The sequence below is a fragment of the Podarcis tiliguerta genome, assembly GCF_965153285.1.
Source record: "Podarcis tiliguerta genome assembly, chromosome: 7".
NCBI lineage: Eukaryota > Metazoa > Chordata > Lepidosauria > Squamata > Lacertidae > Podarcis > Podarcis tiliguerta.
In genome coordinates this window covers 45,765,793-45,785,376 of record NC_139540.1, presented here as the reverse complement: position 1 = coordinate 45,785,376, position 19,584 = coordinate 45,765,793, and the positions used below count along the sequence as shown (strand labels likewise).

Here is a 19,584-nt window from a genome sequence, read left to right as displayed (position 1 = left end):
GCAGTCCTTGAAAAGATCTGAACAACTCATGCCTTGAAACACAATAGCTTTGTTTTATTTTGACAGCCCATTTAGCCAGCCAACTTGTCCTAAAAGTGATTCAGAACTTGAAGTTAAGCCTGCGGAGAGCTTACTCCGAGCAGAGTCTCACATTGAATGGACGTGGGGAGGGTTCCCAGAATCTACCAAGGTAAAGTTATTTGCAAATACAAGTTTTTGGAGGGAAGGTTTTGATAATGTAATGAGATTTTCTTTTTATAGGTTAAAAAGTAGCACTGTTATGGAGACTGTTCCAATAGAAATAGCACAAAGGTAGCTCCCTCTTGTGGTTCATTGCTGGTACTTCTCTAAAAGCAGGCGAACTTTCCAGCATAGGCTGTGATTGACCACAGGAATCTTACATGGCTCCTGCTGCAGAATTTTGTGCACCTGAAGTCTAATGGTTAGTGTTACAATGTAAAAACACCTACATCATTAACGCTTAGTGGTGTGTGGGTCATGGGCAGCTAGTGTTGGATTTTGTGTCACATTTGATGATAGTTTGCAGTCCAGATGAATCATTTTCCTATTCTGCCTTGAAGGTCCAGATTTTTTTTTATTTTTTAAAAATATAGAAACTGCAAACAACCATTCATTTCATGGATGGGTGCTGTTAGGAGGCACTGCCATATTTTGTATCTGACGTACATTATGGAATAATGTAAATCAATTTATATTTTGTATGTGATGTTTCCTGTTCTCTGTATTCTGAAAAGTGCTTCCTTTCCTTATGGTTGACTGTGCCTAAGCGGCTTGGGTACCATTGTTAATGAAGGTTAAACCTGTGTCTGAAGTAGCCTGTTCCAACAAACCAGTATTAGCATCAATGTCTAGTTCACTGTGAATAGGATGGATTTTATCCCCCAAATTGCTTTGCAAATGTGTCGCAGAATGATTTTTTAATATGTATTTACCACCTGGAAGAGCTCTACTGGTGAGGAGATGCAGTGGTGTCACAAAAGTGAGCACACTGTGCCACCATCATGATCACAAAATGTGCACAATATTTTGTTCTTCCTTCTGTTCAGTCATAGTCTATCTGAAATTTGCTTGGGAGCAATCCTGTCATGAGCCAGTCCATTGTGAAACTCTAGATTCAACAGCAGTGCCAGGCCTGTCAGCTGGAAACTGACAAGAAACCTCTAGAGCATTTAGGCATCCATCAGATTCCATCAGTCTCCAAGGGTGGGGCATCTTAATAGTTCCTCCTGCTACCTACTGACAAACTGAACTTCACCAGAATGTGGTGTGACCATGACCATGGTTTGCTCAACACCCTGCTCTCAACTCTCACCAGTGACACCCAAAAGCTGTCAGCATGTGACAGCAGCCACACCCTTAGAAACAGCTTGGACTGGCCGTCTAAACCAGGAGAGGGTAGCCGATGGGTCTTGGACCCTCGATGAGTTAGGGACTTCCCTGCATGCCAAAACGGGCTCTAGTGGATTGAGTGGACAACACCAATAATGAGTCCAACTGTCAGGAAGATAGTTTCTGCACATGCTATAGAGGGAAGTGAGGTGCAGAGGGGAAGTTGGCCCATCTAGGAGAAGGAAAACTCTGATCCTAAACCTCTGCTGTCTTGTGTGATTTCTTCGGGAGAAGAAAAGGCTAAGGAGTAAACCATACTCAAAAGTGGAGTCCCTAAGACAGTTGAATGGTGTCTTGTACACCTCCTGCAGCCAAGCTGGTTCCAGACATATTGCTCTCAATTCCTTTGGACCACATCAGCAAGGCTGAGTGAGGGATCTTGTTGTCTGGGCAGCCCAGGACCTCCATACACATTGCCCAGGCTTGCACCCTGAGGAGGAAACTCTGATGCTGCTAATGCAGCAGTTTGACTTTACCCCCAGACTTCACTCCATGGTCTCTCTAGACAGATGGATGCCAACAACTTGACCACAGCATTATAAGAAGCTCCCTAATGCTTGGGAGTGTGTAAGTTTTGTGGAGTGATTTGCAAGGCTGGATTAATGTACAAACAATTGGTACATCTTTCCACGTTTGTCTATCAACTATGCTGCCCATTGACATTGCTGAGTCTTGTTTTATATTTGGAAAATCAGGTGCAGTAAGGATGCCAAAACTCCAGATGAGGTGGACTTCTATTGATCTAACACACACACACACTTCTGAATTGTGGAGGAGGGTGGGATGCAAGTTTTATTGAAATGCTAAATTAGAACCACTTTAAGCTGTTGGAACTGAATCATGCCGATGATGAATGAGATCAAAGCATTATTGTTTTAAAATGGTGCTTTTCTCTTCAGATAAGCAAGAAGGAAAAATTGGAACATCCCAGAACAGTTACAATCACTCCATCAGAGAAGACGCATTTCAGGGTAATATCCAGCAGTGATGCAGCTGAAGATGGAATTTTGGTGAATGATTCTGTTTGTACAGTACTAAAGCCTGAACCAAGAACACACCATCTACTTAAGGAGCTAGATATTAAAGAGAGACTTGCTTCTACAGCCACAGAACCAATTTTGGACATTCTGCAAGGTTCATTGGCATTAGATTCTGATACTCTTCCCAGTCCATTGATAGATTCTCCGACAGAAACTAAACCACCAGCAAAACTTGATTCCCCATCGAAGAAAAAAGGTAACATATCTTTAATTACCTGATAAAGTGTTGACATACTTTCTCTTTTACCCCAGATTCCAAATATTTAACCATTTTTCCAAGAGATAAGTAACAAATGTGTTTGCTAGTCCTGCTTGCAGCTGTTCATGTGGAATAATACAGTAGTATAAATAACTTAAAATTTCTGGTTCATACACAAAGTTTTAAGTTTCACAAGTCATTTATGTTACTGTCATCTGCAATGCAGATGATAAAGTTACATTATGTAAAATGTTATTTGGATTCAAAATAATAATAATAATTTTTTATTTATACCCCTCCCATCTGGCTGGGTTTCCCCAGCCACTCTGGACAGCTTCCAACAAAATATTAAAATACAGTAGTCTGTCAGACATTAAAAGCTTCTCTAAACAAGGCTGCCTTCATATCTTTTTTTTTGGGGGGGGGAGTGTGTTTCTGTCTTGTTTTTTTAGCACATATAAAAGTGCCCCTAAATGTAGCTTGTATTGTAATTATATGAATGGAAGGAAGTTCACAGAAGAGGACTTGAGTGTGTCTTCCTCTCCCTTACAGCTTGCTGTGCCCCTCCAAAAGTCTCCCTAGAGGAACATAGCAAGCTGCCTTTTGGAAGAAGACTATTGGTCAGTGTAGCTCAGTATTGTCCATACTGACTGGCAGTGTCACCCCAGGGTTTCAGACAAGAGTCTCACCCAACCCTTCCTGGAGATGCTGGTGATTGAAGCTGGGACCTTCTCAGGACAAAGCAGATGCTCTTCCACTGAACTATGGCCCTTCCCTGTAGAGCAGTGTTGGCCAAACTTGGCCCTCCAGCTGTTTTTGGACTACAACTCCCACCATCCCTAGCTAACAGGACCAGTGGTCAGGTATGATGGGAATTGTAGTCCCAAAACAGCTGGAGGGCCAAGTTTGGCCAACACCGCTGTAGAGGAATGGAAATGGGATATAGGAGACTCTTAGGATAGGAAGGAATGACTCAGAATTCAGTGGAGACATCTTGCATGGCTCTTTGATTAACTTTTAACGGGAAGCAACTTTTATGTGGAGTCTGCAGTCTGCTTTAAAATACATTAATTAATTGTCCTAAATGAATACCCCTTTTTTTTTAAAGGGATACATAAGAGAAGTCATCACCAGGGGCCTGATGACATATATTTGGACGACCTGACAGCTTTGGAACCTGAAGTTGCTGCTCTTTATTTTCCCAAAAGGTATTTATTAATTGACTACACACAGATAACTGACAGAACACACAGATATTTCACAGTAAAACATGCAAGTAATGTGTATTTCTTTAAATCAATCATTGTTCCCCTGATTGTTTTCCCTTTGTCATGTAAGAGAAAAGTCTTAAAAATAAGATAGTTGTAAAAACTTTATGTTTAATCTGCTCCCTGCCACCACCTCTTACTCAGCCACACAGAACTAATCTATACTTGTCAGTTAAAACATTATAAACGCGTTATAAGCATGTGACACCAGAGGGTGCTGTAGAGCAATGTAAAACCGTCAGAGCTCTATAATGGGCTTTTTAAAAAAGCGCTTTTACAATCCAACACAGCTGTTAGGTACATATAATGGAGAAGTGGTTTCCAAGCCCCTTTCTAGTTTGATTTCCCCATGTTAACAATTGTACTTTGAAAGCCAAGCCCCCCTAACCACTTTTCTGAGACTTTTTAAAAAGAGCCCTGGTTGGTGCTGTTGTCAACAGAGTACAGTGTGTTGCAGGAACTTGACAGAAAGACCGCCTTTTCTCTCACTCTTCCCTCAAACCTCTCCTTCACAGGCCAGTCCTATCACGAGTCAGCCTGCCTGGCTGCTCGCCTTGCCCCTCCCCACTGCCCACCAGCCAGCTTGGGACATGGGGAAGGAGCCTGCTGCTGTCAGCGTTCCGGAGTCTCTGTTAGCTTCTGTTATGCTGCGTGTGCTGAAAGCAGTGGGGTGGAAGTCCCTGAGCACTGGTTCTCTTGCAGCGTGCCAGAACACAGCAGAAGCCAACAACCATATCTGGAAGTGCTGGCAGCAGGCACTGCATTGGAGGCTCCTGGCAACCTTTATTAATCAAAATTACATTATCTTCAGAGGCGCAGGGAAACTGAGGGGGAAACTGCAGTATGTGGGGACAGCCAGGGGGAGCTAGACAGGGTGGAACCTATTCTGCCACTTGCTGCCTGCTGATACTGCACAAATGTGACACAAGTCTCCTCCTCCTCCAATATTTTAAGTTGGTTTATCATTGGTTGGTTGGGGGAGAGGGTGGGGGATCTTTTTTCAGTCCAAGGACCATATTCCCTTGTGGGTAGTCTTACAGTGTTGGGCAGGGGGGGAAACAGGCAGAGGCAATGAATATAACCCTTAAATTTCTACAATATATTCATTTCAATCACATGTCAGGGGACTCAGTACACATGTACATCTTTCTTCATCTTCCCCACAGCCAAAAAAGAGGCATCTCCACTCTTTAAGGACACATTCAGCCAGGCAAAAGCACTCTAGGCTGTGGGTGAGGGATGTGGCTTGGAGAGGAGCAGGGCCTTAGGAGTCTTGGAGGCCTGATAGAGAGGCATCTGGCCTCTGATCCTGAGGCTTCTCTCCTGTTATAATTGATAGAATTGGTGTGTAGGTGTGTATATATCTATGTTTTACAGATAATGTGTCGTGCCTAAACTATGTAACCATTCTGTCAATCTCTCCTTTCCTCACGTAGCATGTAATTTACGTACAGGGCATTGTTCATGCTACGGTGATAATCTCCAGTTTATGTTACCCTGTGATTTCCTGTCAATAGGCTGCCTAAGAATACTTTGGCTACATTTTGCTCCAGGCCTATTTAACGTAACCCTGGGATGGTTTTATGATTATTGCTGGGTCATGCTGAGTTACATATTGGTTGGATTTTTAACACATCACTGCCATTCTTGTCTATATTTGGTGTTGGTATTGTGCTAAAAGCCAATTGCAGAAAGTCAGCATGTGTTGAAAAAGGAAAAAAACCTACTTCATTGTGCGCTGTGCCAGAACTGGAACTCACTCAGGGCAAAGTGGCTTTCTGGCAGCAGCTCATGCTGCAGAGATGGCAGAGATAAGTGATGACTTGAGAAGGAGGGCACTTGAGATAACTTCATGGAGTTAGAACTGCATAACTTAACCATGGCGCTTCCATGTTTAGAAGCAGTACATTTCTGATCATCAAATAGGTGGAGGAAAACAAGAGGTAATGGCTGTGGTCATACCTTTCTTGCCATCTGAGTGGCCCCTGATGGAGGGAGCAGTTCACCAAATGGGCTTCTTACATTCTTACAACATTATCAACATTAAAAATAGCAACAGCAACAAGTTATGAACACTTTCTAGAAATTTCTTATGGATATGTACAGTATACAGTATACAGTGGTACCTCGGGTTAAATACTTAATTCGTTCCGGAGGTCCGTTCTTAACCTGAAACTGTTCTTAACCTGAAGCACCACTTTAGCTAATGGGGCCTCCTGCTGCCGCTACGCCGCCGGAGCCCAATTTCTGTTCTTATCCTGAAGCAAAGTTCTTAACCTGAAGCACTATTTCTGGGTTAGCGGAGTCTGTAACCTGAAGCGTATGTAACCTGAAGCGTATGTAACCCGAGGTACCACTGTATCCTTGTTTGTGTATAAAAACCGTTTATTTTGGGAGACAGATACACTTCTGAAGTCCAACAGCTGCCTGCTGTGTCAGACTAATTTGCTTTTCATTAAGAAGTTTTCCTTATTCTTAGATTCATTGTGTTTTACCATGTTGTAACCTGCCCTGGACTACTTTAGAAGGAATGGTTCTATGTGAGCACTACAAATCATATGCAAATGTTTTGTTTGTCTTGTCTTCAGTGACTCTGATCCAGGTACCAGACAATGGCTGGAGTCTGACACGCTGTCAGGTTCTCAGTCTCCACAATCGGTGGGAAGTGCTGCTGCAGATAGTGGTACAGAGTGTATGTCTGATTCTGCAATGGACTTGCCGGATGTCACATTATCCCTTTGTGGAGGTCTTAGTGAAAATGGGGAGATATCAAAAGGTATGTAATAATCGGCCTTGTTTTTAATAAACTCTTGAAGTCTGCATTTTATATAACTTTGCCCTATAGGAAGCACTTATCTCAGTGTGCAGGATCAAATGATAACATATGTGCCACCATGTGTTTTTCTAAATCTAGGCAGGAAGCTGTCTTCCCGAGTGTAATTTCCTGCTGAGATGCACCATATGTCAAATGCCAGGCCATATCTGCTATTGGCTGTTTTGTGGAAGTCCTGCTTTCAGTGTAACAGAGCTTCAAAACCCTGTGAATTGCTTTAAGAACTTGCTGTTGCCATTATTGTTGCTCAGTTTGATTGAGATATGAGGGTTGGGGAACTCTGTAGAACCACAGGAGGCTGCATTGGGTTGGATGGAGGGTTGAGTGGAAAGCAGGGGCCCATGTCTGCATTAGCAGAAGTGGTTTCCACTTGTGCACAAACACAGTTAGTACAAGACAGCTGGGCAAGTAAGTAGTGAAAGAAACTTGTGTTCCAGACTTACTTTTGCACTTTTAGCAAGGTTATCAGGGAACTGGTGCTAAGCAGATGTGCATGTAGGGCAGTCAGGAAGTTTGGAAGCAAATGGTGCTAAATAGAAAACAAACTGCCATTTTAATAAGCAGAAGTTCACCACTGAACTTTTTTGGAATTGCTTTATTGACATTTAAAAAGCAGCAGATTAACCACCGACATCTGGCTTCTTAGTATCTTGACTTTGAATTCTTCCACATGTTAACCATGGATATACAAAGCATGAGTAAAAAGTAAGAAATTGCTTCCTTGTAGCAATAGCTCATCTTGGTCCATCACACCTATACAGTGATACCTCAGGTTAAGTACTTAATTCATTACGGAGGTCCATACTTAACCTGAAACTGTTCTTAACCTGAAGCACCACTTTAGCTAATGGGGCCTCTTGCTGCCACCGCACCGCTGGAGCACGATTTCTGTTCTCATCCTGAATCAAAGTTCTTAACCTGAAACACTATTTCTGGGTTAGCGGAGTCTGTAACCTGAAGTGTATGTAACCTGAAGTGTATGTAACCCGAGGTACCACTGTAACTATATTCTGCATAAAGTAGAAATGGCAGTGTTGGACCACTACACAGTGTGCAAGCTTTTGAGTTCTACACAACTCTTAATCAGGCTGCACACAGGCTCCAGACAAATTGCAGGTCCAGGTTGATCCAGGAGTTGTCCAGAGCAGATCAAAGCATCCCTTGATCACCTGGAGTTGGATTCAGGTGATCTGGGGCTTTGAGTGGGGGTAGGGAGTCAGGCAACCACATGCTTAATCAGGATTTTACACCCTCATTTAATGAAGATGCATAAATTTGAAAAAATCATAATTCTTTTATACAGGAAGGACTAGGTTAAGCAAATAAGGGGAAACAAACATGCTTTAATTATCTGATAAAATGTCATTGTGTTGCAGAAAAATTCATGGAGCATATCATTACTTACCATGAATTTGCTGAAAACCCAGGACTCATAGACAATCCTAATTTGGTTATAAGAATATACAACAGGTAACATTCCTCAAATATCCTATTTTTCCTATGCTATTTAATAATAATTTTGCCTGGTTCATCTGTATTGTAGCTGCCATTCTATTCTATTGTCCTTCTTTAAAATTTAAAACCCAACTTCTGTGAGTAATTCTTGCCTGTTAGCAGCATATAATGTAGAATTCATACCAAACTTTTTTAGCGCTGCCATGAGGCTGTTTTATGTTTACAATAAAGAGTATGTGGCATATTCATCATGCTGTGCATTTTGTAATATCCATAATGAGTAACTTTTTCTATATAAACAGGTATTATAATTGGGCATTGGCTGCTCCCATGATTCTCAGCTTGCAGGTGTTCCATAAGAGCTTGCCACAGGTAATCTAATACCAGCAAATACTCAGAAATATATTAAACTAGGCTATCCATTTTGGGCCACAGAAGCAGAGTAGAGTGGCAGAGGCCTTGTCCCCTACTTGTCCAAGGCTTCTCATGGCAGAGTTATGAGGGAAGCAAAGCATAGTAATTTGGGTATTTGGGATGTCTTCTAGCTTTGTGAAGGGAAAAGCATGGGCCTGCCAAACAGCAGTGTGAGAAACACTAGTATGCTGCTCCCAAGTTCCAAGGTACAACACTTCTGCTACTGTGGTTTGGTCCCCACCCCTCCTAATTCAGCGATTTTTCTAATGAGCTGGGAAGGAGGCATCTGGCAGGTATTAGTTTGCCAAGGGTGTCCTGCAATACAACCTTAATGGAACTTGGGCCAGGCAGTGGTAGCTGTAGTGAGCTGTTCTCTGAGGTAGCCTTTTTACCATAGGGAGAAGCCATTTCATGAAGAGAGCACAGCTCTCCCATAACTTAATTGTGCTGAAATAAGTACATTCCTGCATAGTCATGATGGAAGCACATAAACATTTCAGAGATTTAGCATAACCAAGTGATGGATAAGCACACATGAGATACCATTGTACATGTTAGAACCAGATGGCAACCTTGTAGATGTACACTGATTTCATATGTTTATTAGGCTACAGTTGAATCCTGGATTAAGGATAAAATGCCAAAGAAGTCTGGAAGATGGTGGTTCTGGCGTAAGAAGGACAGCTTGGTTAAACAGGTAAGATAAAACTCACAAAAAAAACGGTGTGCATAAGGAGAAGTGCATATGAATATTCATGTGGACTTTAAAAGAATGTTTGAAACCTGAAATGGAGTGAATCGAACTAAGGCTGGCAAAACTGAGAGAAATCAAAATAGACAGATCCTCCATCCATTGTTTTAATTATTTATTTCATTTATTGAATTTATATACCGCCCTATACCCGGAGGTCTCAGGGTATAGACAGAGTGGCACTCTATCTTATTGGGCACAGGGAAACTCAACTTTTGGTTTCTACAACATTTAGTTCTGCCTTGTGTACAGGCCCCATGGTTGAATTTCTTCAGTCTTTGTTGATTTTTTTAAAAGAAGATATTTGTTTTATTTCCTCACTGATCGAAATAACCTAAAGCACACATACAACATTAAAACCAGCAATTATTATCTATTATGAGGAGGATGCTCTAGTACAGAAATCCAATTCTCAGTTCTCCTGCTGACCCGGAGAACTATCGGAACATCAACCTTTTGTCTATCATCGGGAAAATTTATGCAAAATTTTTGCTGTCCAAGCTGTCCCATTGGGCAAACGACTCAAATTTGATTGGCCATGAGCAAGCGGGCTTTAGGAACAATTACTCGACCTCTGACCATATGGTAATCATGTATCATCTTGCCAGAAAATATTCTGCCCCGAGTCGGGGGCGCCTATGTGTCGCTTTTATAGACCTAAAGGCTGCCTTCGACAGTATCCCAAGAAATTGCCTATGGAAGAAATTAGAGAGATGGGGCATAGATAGAAGGCTGTTATGGCTTATAACCCAATTACACCATGGGTCGTCGGCTAGAGTGAGACTCACACCGGCGGGAAACCTATCCAACGAGGTCCCAATAAATAGAGGTGTGCGCCAAGGCTGCATTTTGGCCCCACTCCTCTTCAACCTGTTTATTAGCGATATGAAGCTCTCTCTGAACGAGTCTCAAGCCAACATTCATGCCCCCCGCCTAGCTGATTTTCGCTGCCCTTTGCTCCTATATGCCGACGATGCAGCGATCCTTTCCTACTCTAGAGTTGGTTTATGCAGAGCTCTAAAGATTTTTGCGGCTTATTGCAAACTTAACCATCTGACAATTAATCATGGGAAATCTAAAGTCCTGGTCTTTTCCAGGTCTCGGAAAACTTACAGCTGGAAGTTAGATGGAGTCCAATTAGAACAGGTTTTCAAATTTAAATACCTGGGAGTCTTTTTTCATTACAATCTAAGCTGGAAGCCACAGATACAGTATTTACTAAACAAAGGGAAAACAATACTTAATACTCTACTCCAATTTCTTGCGGCCGACGGAGCCTCTCACATCCCTTCTGCATTGAAGGTATACCACGCAAAAGTGGTTTCCACCCTCTGTTATGCTGCCCCGCTCTGGGCCCCAGGGTCCAATTTAACATCACTGGGGACATTGCAGAATCAGTTTCTCCGTCGCCTTCTGAAACTCCCCATGTGTGTGAGCAACGCAGCCATACGTCTGGAGTTAAGGATTGCATCATTGGAGACTGTCATCTGGAAGCGAGTCTTTGGCTATTGGCTGTCCAGCTGGTATAGGCTTCCCGACCATTACCTTTTTCAGTGCCTCTGGCGAGACGTCTTTGTCAATCCGTGGGTAGGAAAAATCCATACCAAACTTCTGAGCATCGGAATTTCCCCAGCGGACTTCTTAAAGATGAACTTACGCTCAGCCAAAAGCCTTATTGAGCAAAGATTAGCGGACATTGAAAATCAACACAACCTCGCCAGGGGTGGGGGTGTCTGCTCCCCCAGGTATCACGGAATAACCCCACCACTTGGCCTTCCATCATACATGTCATCTCTTTCATCAGTACCACACCGACGTGCATTTATTCGTGCAAGGTTCAATGTCTTTCCATCGAACCTGCTGAACCACAGATTTTCCAAGGGTTTGGTGTCTCCGCTATGCGTGTGTGACGGGGAAACTGTTGAATCTCTATCACATATAATGTTCAACTGTCCCCTACATAGCATAGCCAGGGCTAAATTCCTGGGTCCTGCTTTACTGCGCTTGGTTGGCAGGCCTGCTGAGTCACACGCCGCACTGCTTTTGCAGGATACAGATCCTTCTGTAACTCTGCAGGTGGCGAGATTTCTGAATGCGGTTATCTCACACTCAAAAACCACCAAACAACAACAACAACATCAAAACTAATTGGACTGTTATGATGAGAGTGCATGTCGGAGTTCGACTTCAGTTTTCCTTTTCTGTGATCCGTCCCTTGGAGCTCTCCTGGCCCTAAGCTGTCACTTGGCTCTGCTCAATGACCCATCCTTGCATCGTGGTGTTCACCTTCTGTTGTCGGATATATCTGTTTTTATGTCCCTGTGTTTTTTATGTTTGTACATATTTTATGGGCTAATAGCCGTAAATATTAAAAACTTAAACTTAAACAATTATACCATTTATTCTGCTTTTGTTTGTTTGTTTCCCAACTACATAAGCCTTTTAAAATTTCACCTATCCTGGCCAAACAACATAACCTTACGTTTTTCATTATTAATTTAGAACTTGTTTTCTGTGTAGTGTTTTGGGAGCCTGTTCAGTAATAGTTGCCAACTGATCTTGGGCTAGGAGATGAATAATACTGCATTCTCACTTTATAGTAAACAATTGTTATATTTTAAAAATGAGGTGAATGAAATAACACTCCTGTGAAGAAGGCTTCAAATAATTTGAATAAAAATATTTCAGTCCTGCTGCACCTTTTTACAACTAGGTTGATATTTGAATTAAAGATACTACAAGCTTTTCTTTCTGATCAGGTGAAGGTGCGAAATATGACCTATGTTGATGTATTCTTTATGTACTTTTCATATATTAGCTTCCAGAAGCTAAGGAGGGAAAATCTGAAGCTCCAAAAGGTGACCTATCAACAGCCACAAAGGAACAAGTTGAAATCCGGTATGTTTTAAATAGGTTGTGCTTAGAGTGAACAGCTGACCATTTGAAGAACAGAATAGAAATTTGCTACTGGGTGATCTGGGAAGGGTTCTAACTCAGTGAAGCAGAGAACATGTTCTTCATGCAATAGTTTCCAGGTTCAATTGGTGGCATCTCTAGGTGGGGATGGAAGACTCCTGTCAAACACCAGAAAGCTTCTGACAGTGTGGACCAGGGCTAGGGAACCTGTGATCCTCCTAATGTTGTTGGAGTCTAGCTCCCATTAGTCCCTGTCAGCATGTCAGGGATTATGGGAATTGCAGTCCAACAACATCTCGAAGGTCACAGGTTCCACAACCTTGTCACAAACAATTCTGACTTTGATGAACCAATGGCCTGACTTGATATAAAGCCATTTCTTATGATACTTCATCAATGCAGAACAGAAATATGACCAGGTCCGGGGGGTGTATGTGTATGCCACACAAAACCAGAATCCAGTTTAAGAAATTATGATGCTGCATAAATGCACCATCTGCTTTGCAAGCTTCAAAATGTTCTGTATTGATGGGAAAGCATTAAAACTAGGATGAAAGGAAAAAACGTGGCCTGTAGCTATGAAAAATTATCTCTGCCTATTGTCCCAACAGCTAAAATTGTTCAGAAATTGTGCTAACTGAAAAGATCTGAATACATCAGAGACTGAATATATCTTGTTAAAGGTTCATAAATATAGTTATATTGCTTGCATTGTAAGCATGAAATAGTCAGCATGCTGTATACTTACCTTTATTTAGCATAAATCCATCTGTTCTGTCACTAAAATGGGAAACCATTAAGCTTAAAAAACAAAGCACAACCGTGATGATAGGGTTTCCTAGTTTTCTCCCACCCAGTCTAGAAAATGCTTCTCCTTCTCTGAATGGCTTAATGTGCTTTAGAATGCTTGGATCTCTTGAAATAATCTGTGAAATGTGCAACATTTTTTATTGCTTACTATGCTTATATTGTTTTAGGCCTACAGGTGATGAATCTTCAACGGATGATGAAGGATCCCAGGAAATAAAAGAAACCTTAAAAATAGATTCCGCTTCACTTCCAAGCCATGGGAATGCTACATCTTACAAAAAGTCACTTAGATTGTCTTCAGATCAAATTGTAAGTGGTCAAATTCTGTAAACATATTGATGATTTTAAGTAGTTAGGGGGGGAATGACGAGTGGTTGAGAGAGAAAAGGACCCCCTTGCTGAAATCTGTTCCTGTGTTGTTATTAATAAACCAGTTCTGTGAGCTGTGTTTAGGTCAATTTTTGCAACTCCTAAATAAATCCTCCTGCTCTGGAACACTTCCTTATTTCCATAATTTTGGCTCAGTGTTGCTAAGATTTCTTTGGATCTGGGTCATGGAGAGAGATGATGACACATTATAGCAAACATGAAATCATTGTTTTCCCCTGTCCTTTTCTTTCTAAACTGTGTCATGGTCATGGTGGGGGAATCCGTTATCCCTTTCTCAATGGATAGTGGCTTGATTTGCACATCACGTAATAAATTGAACCATAGTTCAATGTGGATGAGCAGTGTGTTTGTGCATGGTGCTGAAATACTGGACACTTGACTCCTATCCTCCTCCTGCTGTTGCTGCACTACCAAAAAAGTAGTCATGGCCTGCCTTATTGTGTCATCTGGATCCAAGCTCATAGTTTATTTCTCTCCAAACAAACCACTGGTAGTAAGCCAAGAACAGGCCTTGACTACCACTCATGGTTTATTAGATTTATTATTTGCTTTACTACTTTATATTTTCTACCAGTCACCAAACATAACTCTCATGCTGCTGTAGAAAAGAGGGAAGTTTTAACTGCAGCAGAAGCTTATCTACAATGCACAGACTGGTTAAATGCAGATTTCAGTAAGTTGTGCCATTATGAACTCTTACTTCATTCCCCAAATTTACGAATGCATTTCATGTAATGGGATGACAGTGTCTTTGCTTCCACCTTGGTGTGGAACCGTGATTCATAATCTAGTCTAGAGTAGGCAAACTTTGCTATCAGTTGTTACATTGTGCTGACGTAAGACTTGTATCCAATCCTGTACGCTGACTACATGATCAGTGGTAACATGCTTTCTTCATTACATTTGGCTTATCTAATTTGTAGGCAAAGCTGGTAGCTACTCTATATACTACTGCATTTTAAAAAATAACCCAGAGTTGATGAAATTCAGTGCACTGTCTATATTAGGTAAAGGTAAAGGACCCCTGGACAGTTAAGTCCAATCAAATTTGACTATAGGGTGCGGTTCTCACCTCCGCTTTTCAGGCCAAGGGAGCTGGCGTTTTTCTTCAGCTTTTCTGGGTCATGTGTCCAGCATGATTAAACCGCTTCTGGCGCATGGAACACTGTGACAAGTGCCAGAGTGCATGGAAATGCCATTTACCTTCCCATTGCAGTGGTACTTATCTAGTCACGCTGGTATGCTTTTGAACTGCTAGGTTGGCAGGAGGTGGGACAGAGCAATGGGAGCTCACCCCATCGTGCAAATTTGAACTGCCGACCTTACCATCAGCAAGTCCAAAGAGGGTTGGTGGTTTGGACCACCGTGCCACCCACACCCTATCTTTATTAACATTAGTATTAAAATGTAAAATATTTTGGCAGAAAAATCTAATATCCTTTTGGGTTAATGTATTATTGTGTCTCTTTAATTTAAAGGAAAAACTGAAGCTAAGAGATGGCCCCAATGATGTTGTGTTCAGCATTACAACCCAGTATCAAGGAACTTGCCGTTGTGCGGGGACAATATATCTGTGGAACTGGAATGACAAAATAATTGTTTCAGATATTGATGGAACAATAACCAAGTAAGCTGTAGTGTAGTTTTACCTCTAATAAATCACTGCACCAGTGTGTTCAAAATCTATTTGTGTCTGATGAACACTACTCAATGACTTGGTTCTGAAAACCAATGCTTTTCCTTAAATTCTGGTAAGAAGTAAGGAAAAGTAAATTAGGAATTCAGCTTTCTGACACCTGGTAACTGCCAGATGATATGGACTACAACTCCCATCATAATATCTGTGCTGTCCAGGACTGATGTGAGTTGTAGCCCAAAATATTTGGACTGCTCCTGGTTTGAGAAGGCTGACTTAAGTTACTAAAGAGACGTAGGCTGTGAGTTAATGTGAATATTTCTTTGTTTAAAGAAATAATTATACACTCTCATGTAATAAAATGTGGTTTACATCAATAGCTACTGTTGAATTATGTACAGTGGTGCCTTGGGTTAAGAACTTAATTCGTTCCGGAGGTCTGTTCTTAACCTGAAACTGTTCTTAATCTGAAGCACCACTTTAGCTAATGGGGCCTCCCGCTGCTGCTGCTGCTGCTGCTGCTGCACTGCCGCATGATTTCTGTTCTCATCCTGAAGCAAAGTTCTTAACCTGAGGTACTATTTCTGCCTTAGCAGAGTATGTAACCTGAAGCTTATGTAACCCGAGGTACCACTGTATTGTTAAATTGCCTGCATAGGCTTGGCAGAGTAGAAAGGTTTTCAGCAAGTATTTAAAAATTGGCACAGAAAAAACTCTGGTGGGTCTTTTAATACCTAATGTAGAAAGCATCAATTCACACTCTTACTTCTATTTCTAACCCTCGTTCCTGGTTTAGGTCTGATGCTTTAGGCCAGATCCTACCACAGCTTGGCAAAGACTGGACACATCAGGGTATTGCAAAGCTCTATCATTCCATTAATGAGTAAGTACCTTGCTTGTAAGAGTTGCGAAACATAGGAATAATTGATTATGCTAATTCAACTAACAACTAAAGATCTAAAGTTTTGAATTCTTGCACGACACTTTTCACTTTTAACCGAAGGTGCATTTCATGATCCTGTATATTCTGTATTTGTATTCTCATTGCCTTCCTATTTAGATGTTACATTTCAAACTCAAATAACAGAGGAATTAAAATACAGAAGCTAGACATGTGACATGAGGCAAATGTAGGCCAATTCAGCACATTATCATTATTTTCTGCAGTATGCTGCAAACCCCTAGCATTCATGAGCAGAGCTTGCGGTGAACAAAAAAGACCAAAGGAAACTTCAGTCAAATGACTCCAGAGGAAAGGTTCCAGCTTCCTCTTTCTCCTCATGTCAGCCAAAAAGAAATGGGCATGCCTCTAAGTGGCTGCTACTGCTGAAATTTGTGGGATTGAGCAGCAGCAGCAACATTGTCCATCTTCACATTTTCTGCCTTCCATTTCCCATACTGCATGTTCCAGTAGTGGAAGCAGAAGCAGCCTGCCCATGGCCTTTCTCTTTTGTGCATCCCTTCTTCGCCCTGTAACAGTTACTGCTGATATCAAAGAGGGCACCTCTGTTGACTTGTGTGCTCCTGGAAGCATACTACTAGCATCACTAGTAGATTAAGGCTGTACCAAAAAGATGGACTCAAGTCTGGGATCCTGGTTCATGTCGAAGTAGCTATGAGTTGTGGTGGTAGTGGCAAAGCAGATCACATATAGGAGGAGTAGGAGAAGTAGCAGCAGTAGCACAAGGGGCCACACCCTATCGACAGACTTCCAGCTGCAGGATATGGAATAGTAAGTGGAAGTCAAGCAAGTAGGTGAATACCACAGAAAGGGGGATATGGAAAAGTGAAAGCCTATGGCAGCAACATCAAAAGCTTCAAGGTCTATCTGTTTTTGAGGGAGACTAAAACAGCCCAATCTTAATGTGTGTATATAGTGGGCGTTATTTCCAAGTAAGAGTTGCAGCCTAAATGCTTCAGGGAGTGTGGGGAAGAGAATAAAAGTTGAATTAGTAACCAGACTTTTGAGAAGTTGGAACCATCCAAAGATTCAAAACCAGTTCAAACCATTTTTGTAGAGAACATTAAATACACTTGAAAGTGTTGTTGTTTTGTTGTACTTTGTCTTTTACCATTACATTTTCCACGCACACCTGTCCCCTGCTGAAAGCAGGGCTTGCAGTGGATCATTGCCACCTGCAAAGCTGTGCCTCTTTGCGCAGTTAGATTTCATATCATGTGGACAAAGGAAATGGGTCACAGGACATCACAGTGCCTCACCCGTTTGCCAAAGTAGGCCCTCAGGTGGTGGGGAAGGTTGCCAGCTGGCTCCAGTATCCCACCCCTGGAATATAGTCTTAAAGATGTCTGCACTGGCGCATTAGTTTCTGATGTGACCTTGGGTCAACACACCCTTCTCCCTTCCAGTTGCTTAAATGCTTTATAAAACATGAATAGGTGCCTTCTCTTTTTCAATTCAGTATGATCTGACGGTGATTTCTTGGTGTGAATGGTCTGCCACATCAAGAGAGATCTTCCTAATCTAGAATTTCATTCTTAGGAATGGCTACAAGTTTCTGTACTGCTCTGCTCGTGCCATTGGAATGGCAGACATGACAAGAGGGTACTTGCACTGGGTTAATGACAAAGGAACGATCTTACCCAGGGGTCCCTTGATGTTGTCTCCTAGCAGTTTGTTCTCTGCTTTTCATAGGTATGTAAGCAAAAACACCCTAACAATCTTTGTAAGGGGTGAATTTTGAAATATAACTTAAGAAGCTGAGTGAAACAAGTGTTTTTGTCATTTATGGTACCTTGCTTTTTATCATAGCACAATCTGTGATGGAAGTAAATTGAAACTTCTAAATATTTCACTTGTATACAGTCACATGGGACTTTGTAGTATTAAAAGCCTATATACTTGATAGAACTGGAGTGGTCCACTGATGAACACCCCTTGTTTGCTAGACCTTAGTCTGATCTTATAAGAAAGTCACTATATTCTATTGAAGAGAGCGGCAATTTTTCACTTTATGTTGGAGAAAGTGAAGGGATGATGCAGTCAGGGCACCATTGCAGCAGAGTTTAAAAGCTGCTTTTGACCTTCCCTTTACTACACTGCAGAAATTGCTGCTAGCTTCTGTAGACTGTATCTGTGTTTAGCCTAGTTCATAATGGGTTTTCTGCCCCCCTGTGCAGGAATAAATAAGTAGCTGGATTGAATATGAACATATGAAGCTGACTTGTACGGAGTCTGACCATTAGTTCATCTAGCTCAGTATTTTGTACTCTGACTAGCAGCAGCTCCCCAGGGAATCAAACAGAGGTTCTTTCAACACCTTCCAGATTCTTTAATTGAGAATGCCAATAATTATACCTGGGCTCTTTCACATACATATGCTCTGCTACTGAGCCCCTTCTTCCAAGTGAATATGTTAAACTGTACCGTCTTTACATCTTCATTGCAAGGCAAAAGCTGGCACATGGCAGCAGCATTTCAGGAGGAGGCAATAGCTGTAGTTGCACTGATTTAGATCAGTGCCTAGCTGTCTTCATATATTGTTTTGTTTTCATCTGTTTAAATGACCTTTTTAGGAAGAGCAGAACTAAACTTTATAACTTTCTTAAGAACCTGGACAATATTTTTCTAAGGTATTGTCTTAGGCCACAGAAAATATCTGATTTTTTTTTTAATGTTTTGCCCCCAGGGAAGTGATAGAAAAGAAACCAGAGAAATTCAAAATTGAGTGTTTAAATGATATCAAGAACTTATTTTCTCCATGTGAACAACCCTTCTATGCTGCTTTTGGAAACAGACCTAATGTAAGTCTGCACCATCCAACAATTAGTTAAAATGTTCTGCTGTTTTACATGAATATGCTAAATGCACAAATAGTTCTTGAAACTTAGGAAGGAGTTTGAGATGATTTTTCACGTATCTCTATATGGGTTTCGGAATGAGTACATGCATATGAATTTTGTAATGTGACATTTTCTCAATTAAAAAAATGGCACTATGGCCTCTAGTCTAAAATGTAATTGTGTTGTCTGCAGGATGTGTTTGCCTACATGCAAGTTGGAGTTCCAGACTGCAGAATATTCACAGTCAACCCAAAGGGTGAACTAATCCAGGAACAAACAAAGGGAAACAAATCTTCGTAAGTATAGGGTTTTTAAAAGCAGTGGGAAGAACAACTGCTGAATTGATTTGGGTAACCATGCTGCCTAGTATGTGCAATTTTAGGAAAGTGCCTAAAATCATGACTATCTGCCAGTGTATTAAATGATTTGACTATGGGCAGAAGTCAGTTGTGGAGGTGATTAAACCTGGCAAGGTTTATATCCCATTAAACACGCCCAGAATCAGACAAGCATTGATTTTTAGCACTGCTGTTTGGCTATATTAAGCCTTCAATCCTATCGATGTTTACCTGTAAGTCCCACTGAATTTGGTGGTCTTGCTTCTGAATAGGCATGTACAGGATTGCACTGTATAACAAGTATAATGAGGAACCCTTCCTAT

General features: G+C 41.4%; 1 protein-coding gene across 1 annotated transcript in view; it reads left to right on the top strand.

Moving 5' to 3' along the window:
- The window catches only part of LPIN2 (lipin 2), a 38,122-nt gene that overhangs the window by 15,184 nt on the left and 3,354 nt on the right, over positions 1 to 19,584 (top strand). Inside the window, exons 6-19 of the mRNA XM_083450123.1 lie at positions 67 to 190; positions 2,310 to 2,646; positions 3,758 to 3,857; positions 6,506 to 6,693; positions 8,127 to 8,220; positions 8,508 to 8,577; positions 9,227 to 9,316; positions 12,189 to 12,268; positions 13,264 to 13,405; positions 14,965 to 15,113; positions 15,919 to 16,005; positions 17,623 to 17,775; positions 18,770 to 18,884; positions 19,116 to 19,219. Of these exons, the coding sequence (XP_083306249.1) occupies positions 67 to 190; positions 2,310 to 2,646; positions 3,758 to 3,857; positions 6,506 to 6,693; positions 8,127 to 8,220; positions 8,508 to 8,577; positions 9,227 to 9,316; positions 12,189 to 12,268; positions 13,264 to 13,405; positions 14,965 to 15,113; positions 15,919 to 16,005; positions 17,623 to 17,775; positions 18,770 to 18,884; positions 19,116 to 19,219 (1,833 nt within the window). The remainder of the gene's footprint in view (positions 1 to 66; positions 191 to 2,309; positions 2,647 to 3,757; positions 3,858 to 6,505; positions 6,694 to 8,126; positions 8,221 to 8,507; positions 8,578 to 9,226; positions 9,317 to 12,188; positions 12,269 to 13,263; positions 13,406 to 14,964; positions 15,114 to 15,918; positions 16,006 to 17,622; positions 17,776 to 18,769; positions 18,885 to 19,115; positions 19,220 to 19,584) is intronic.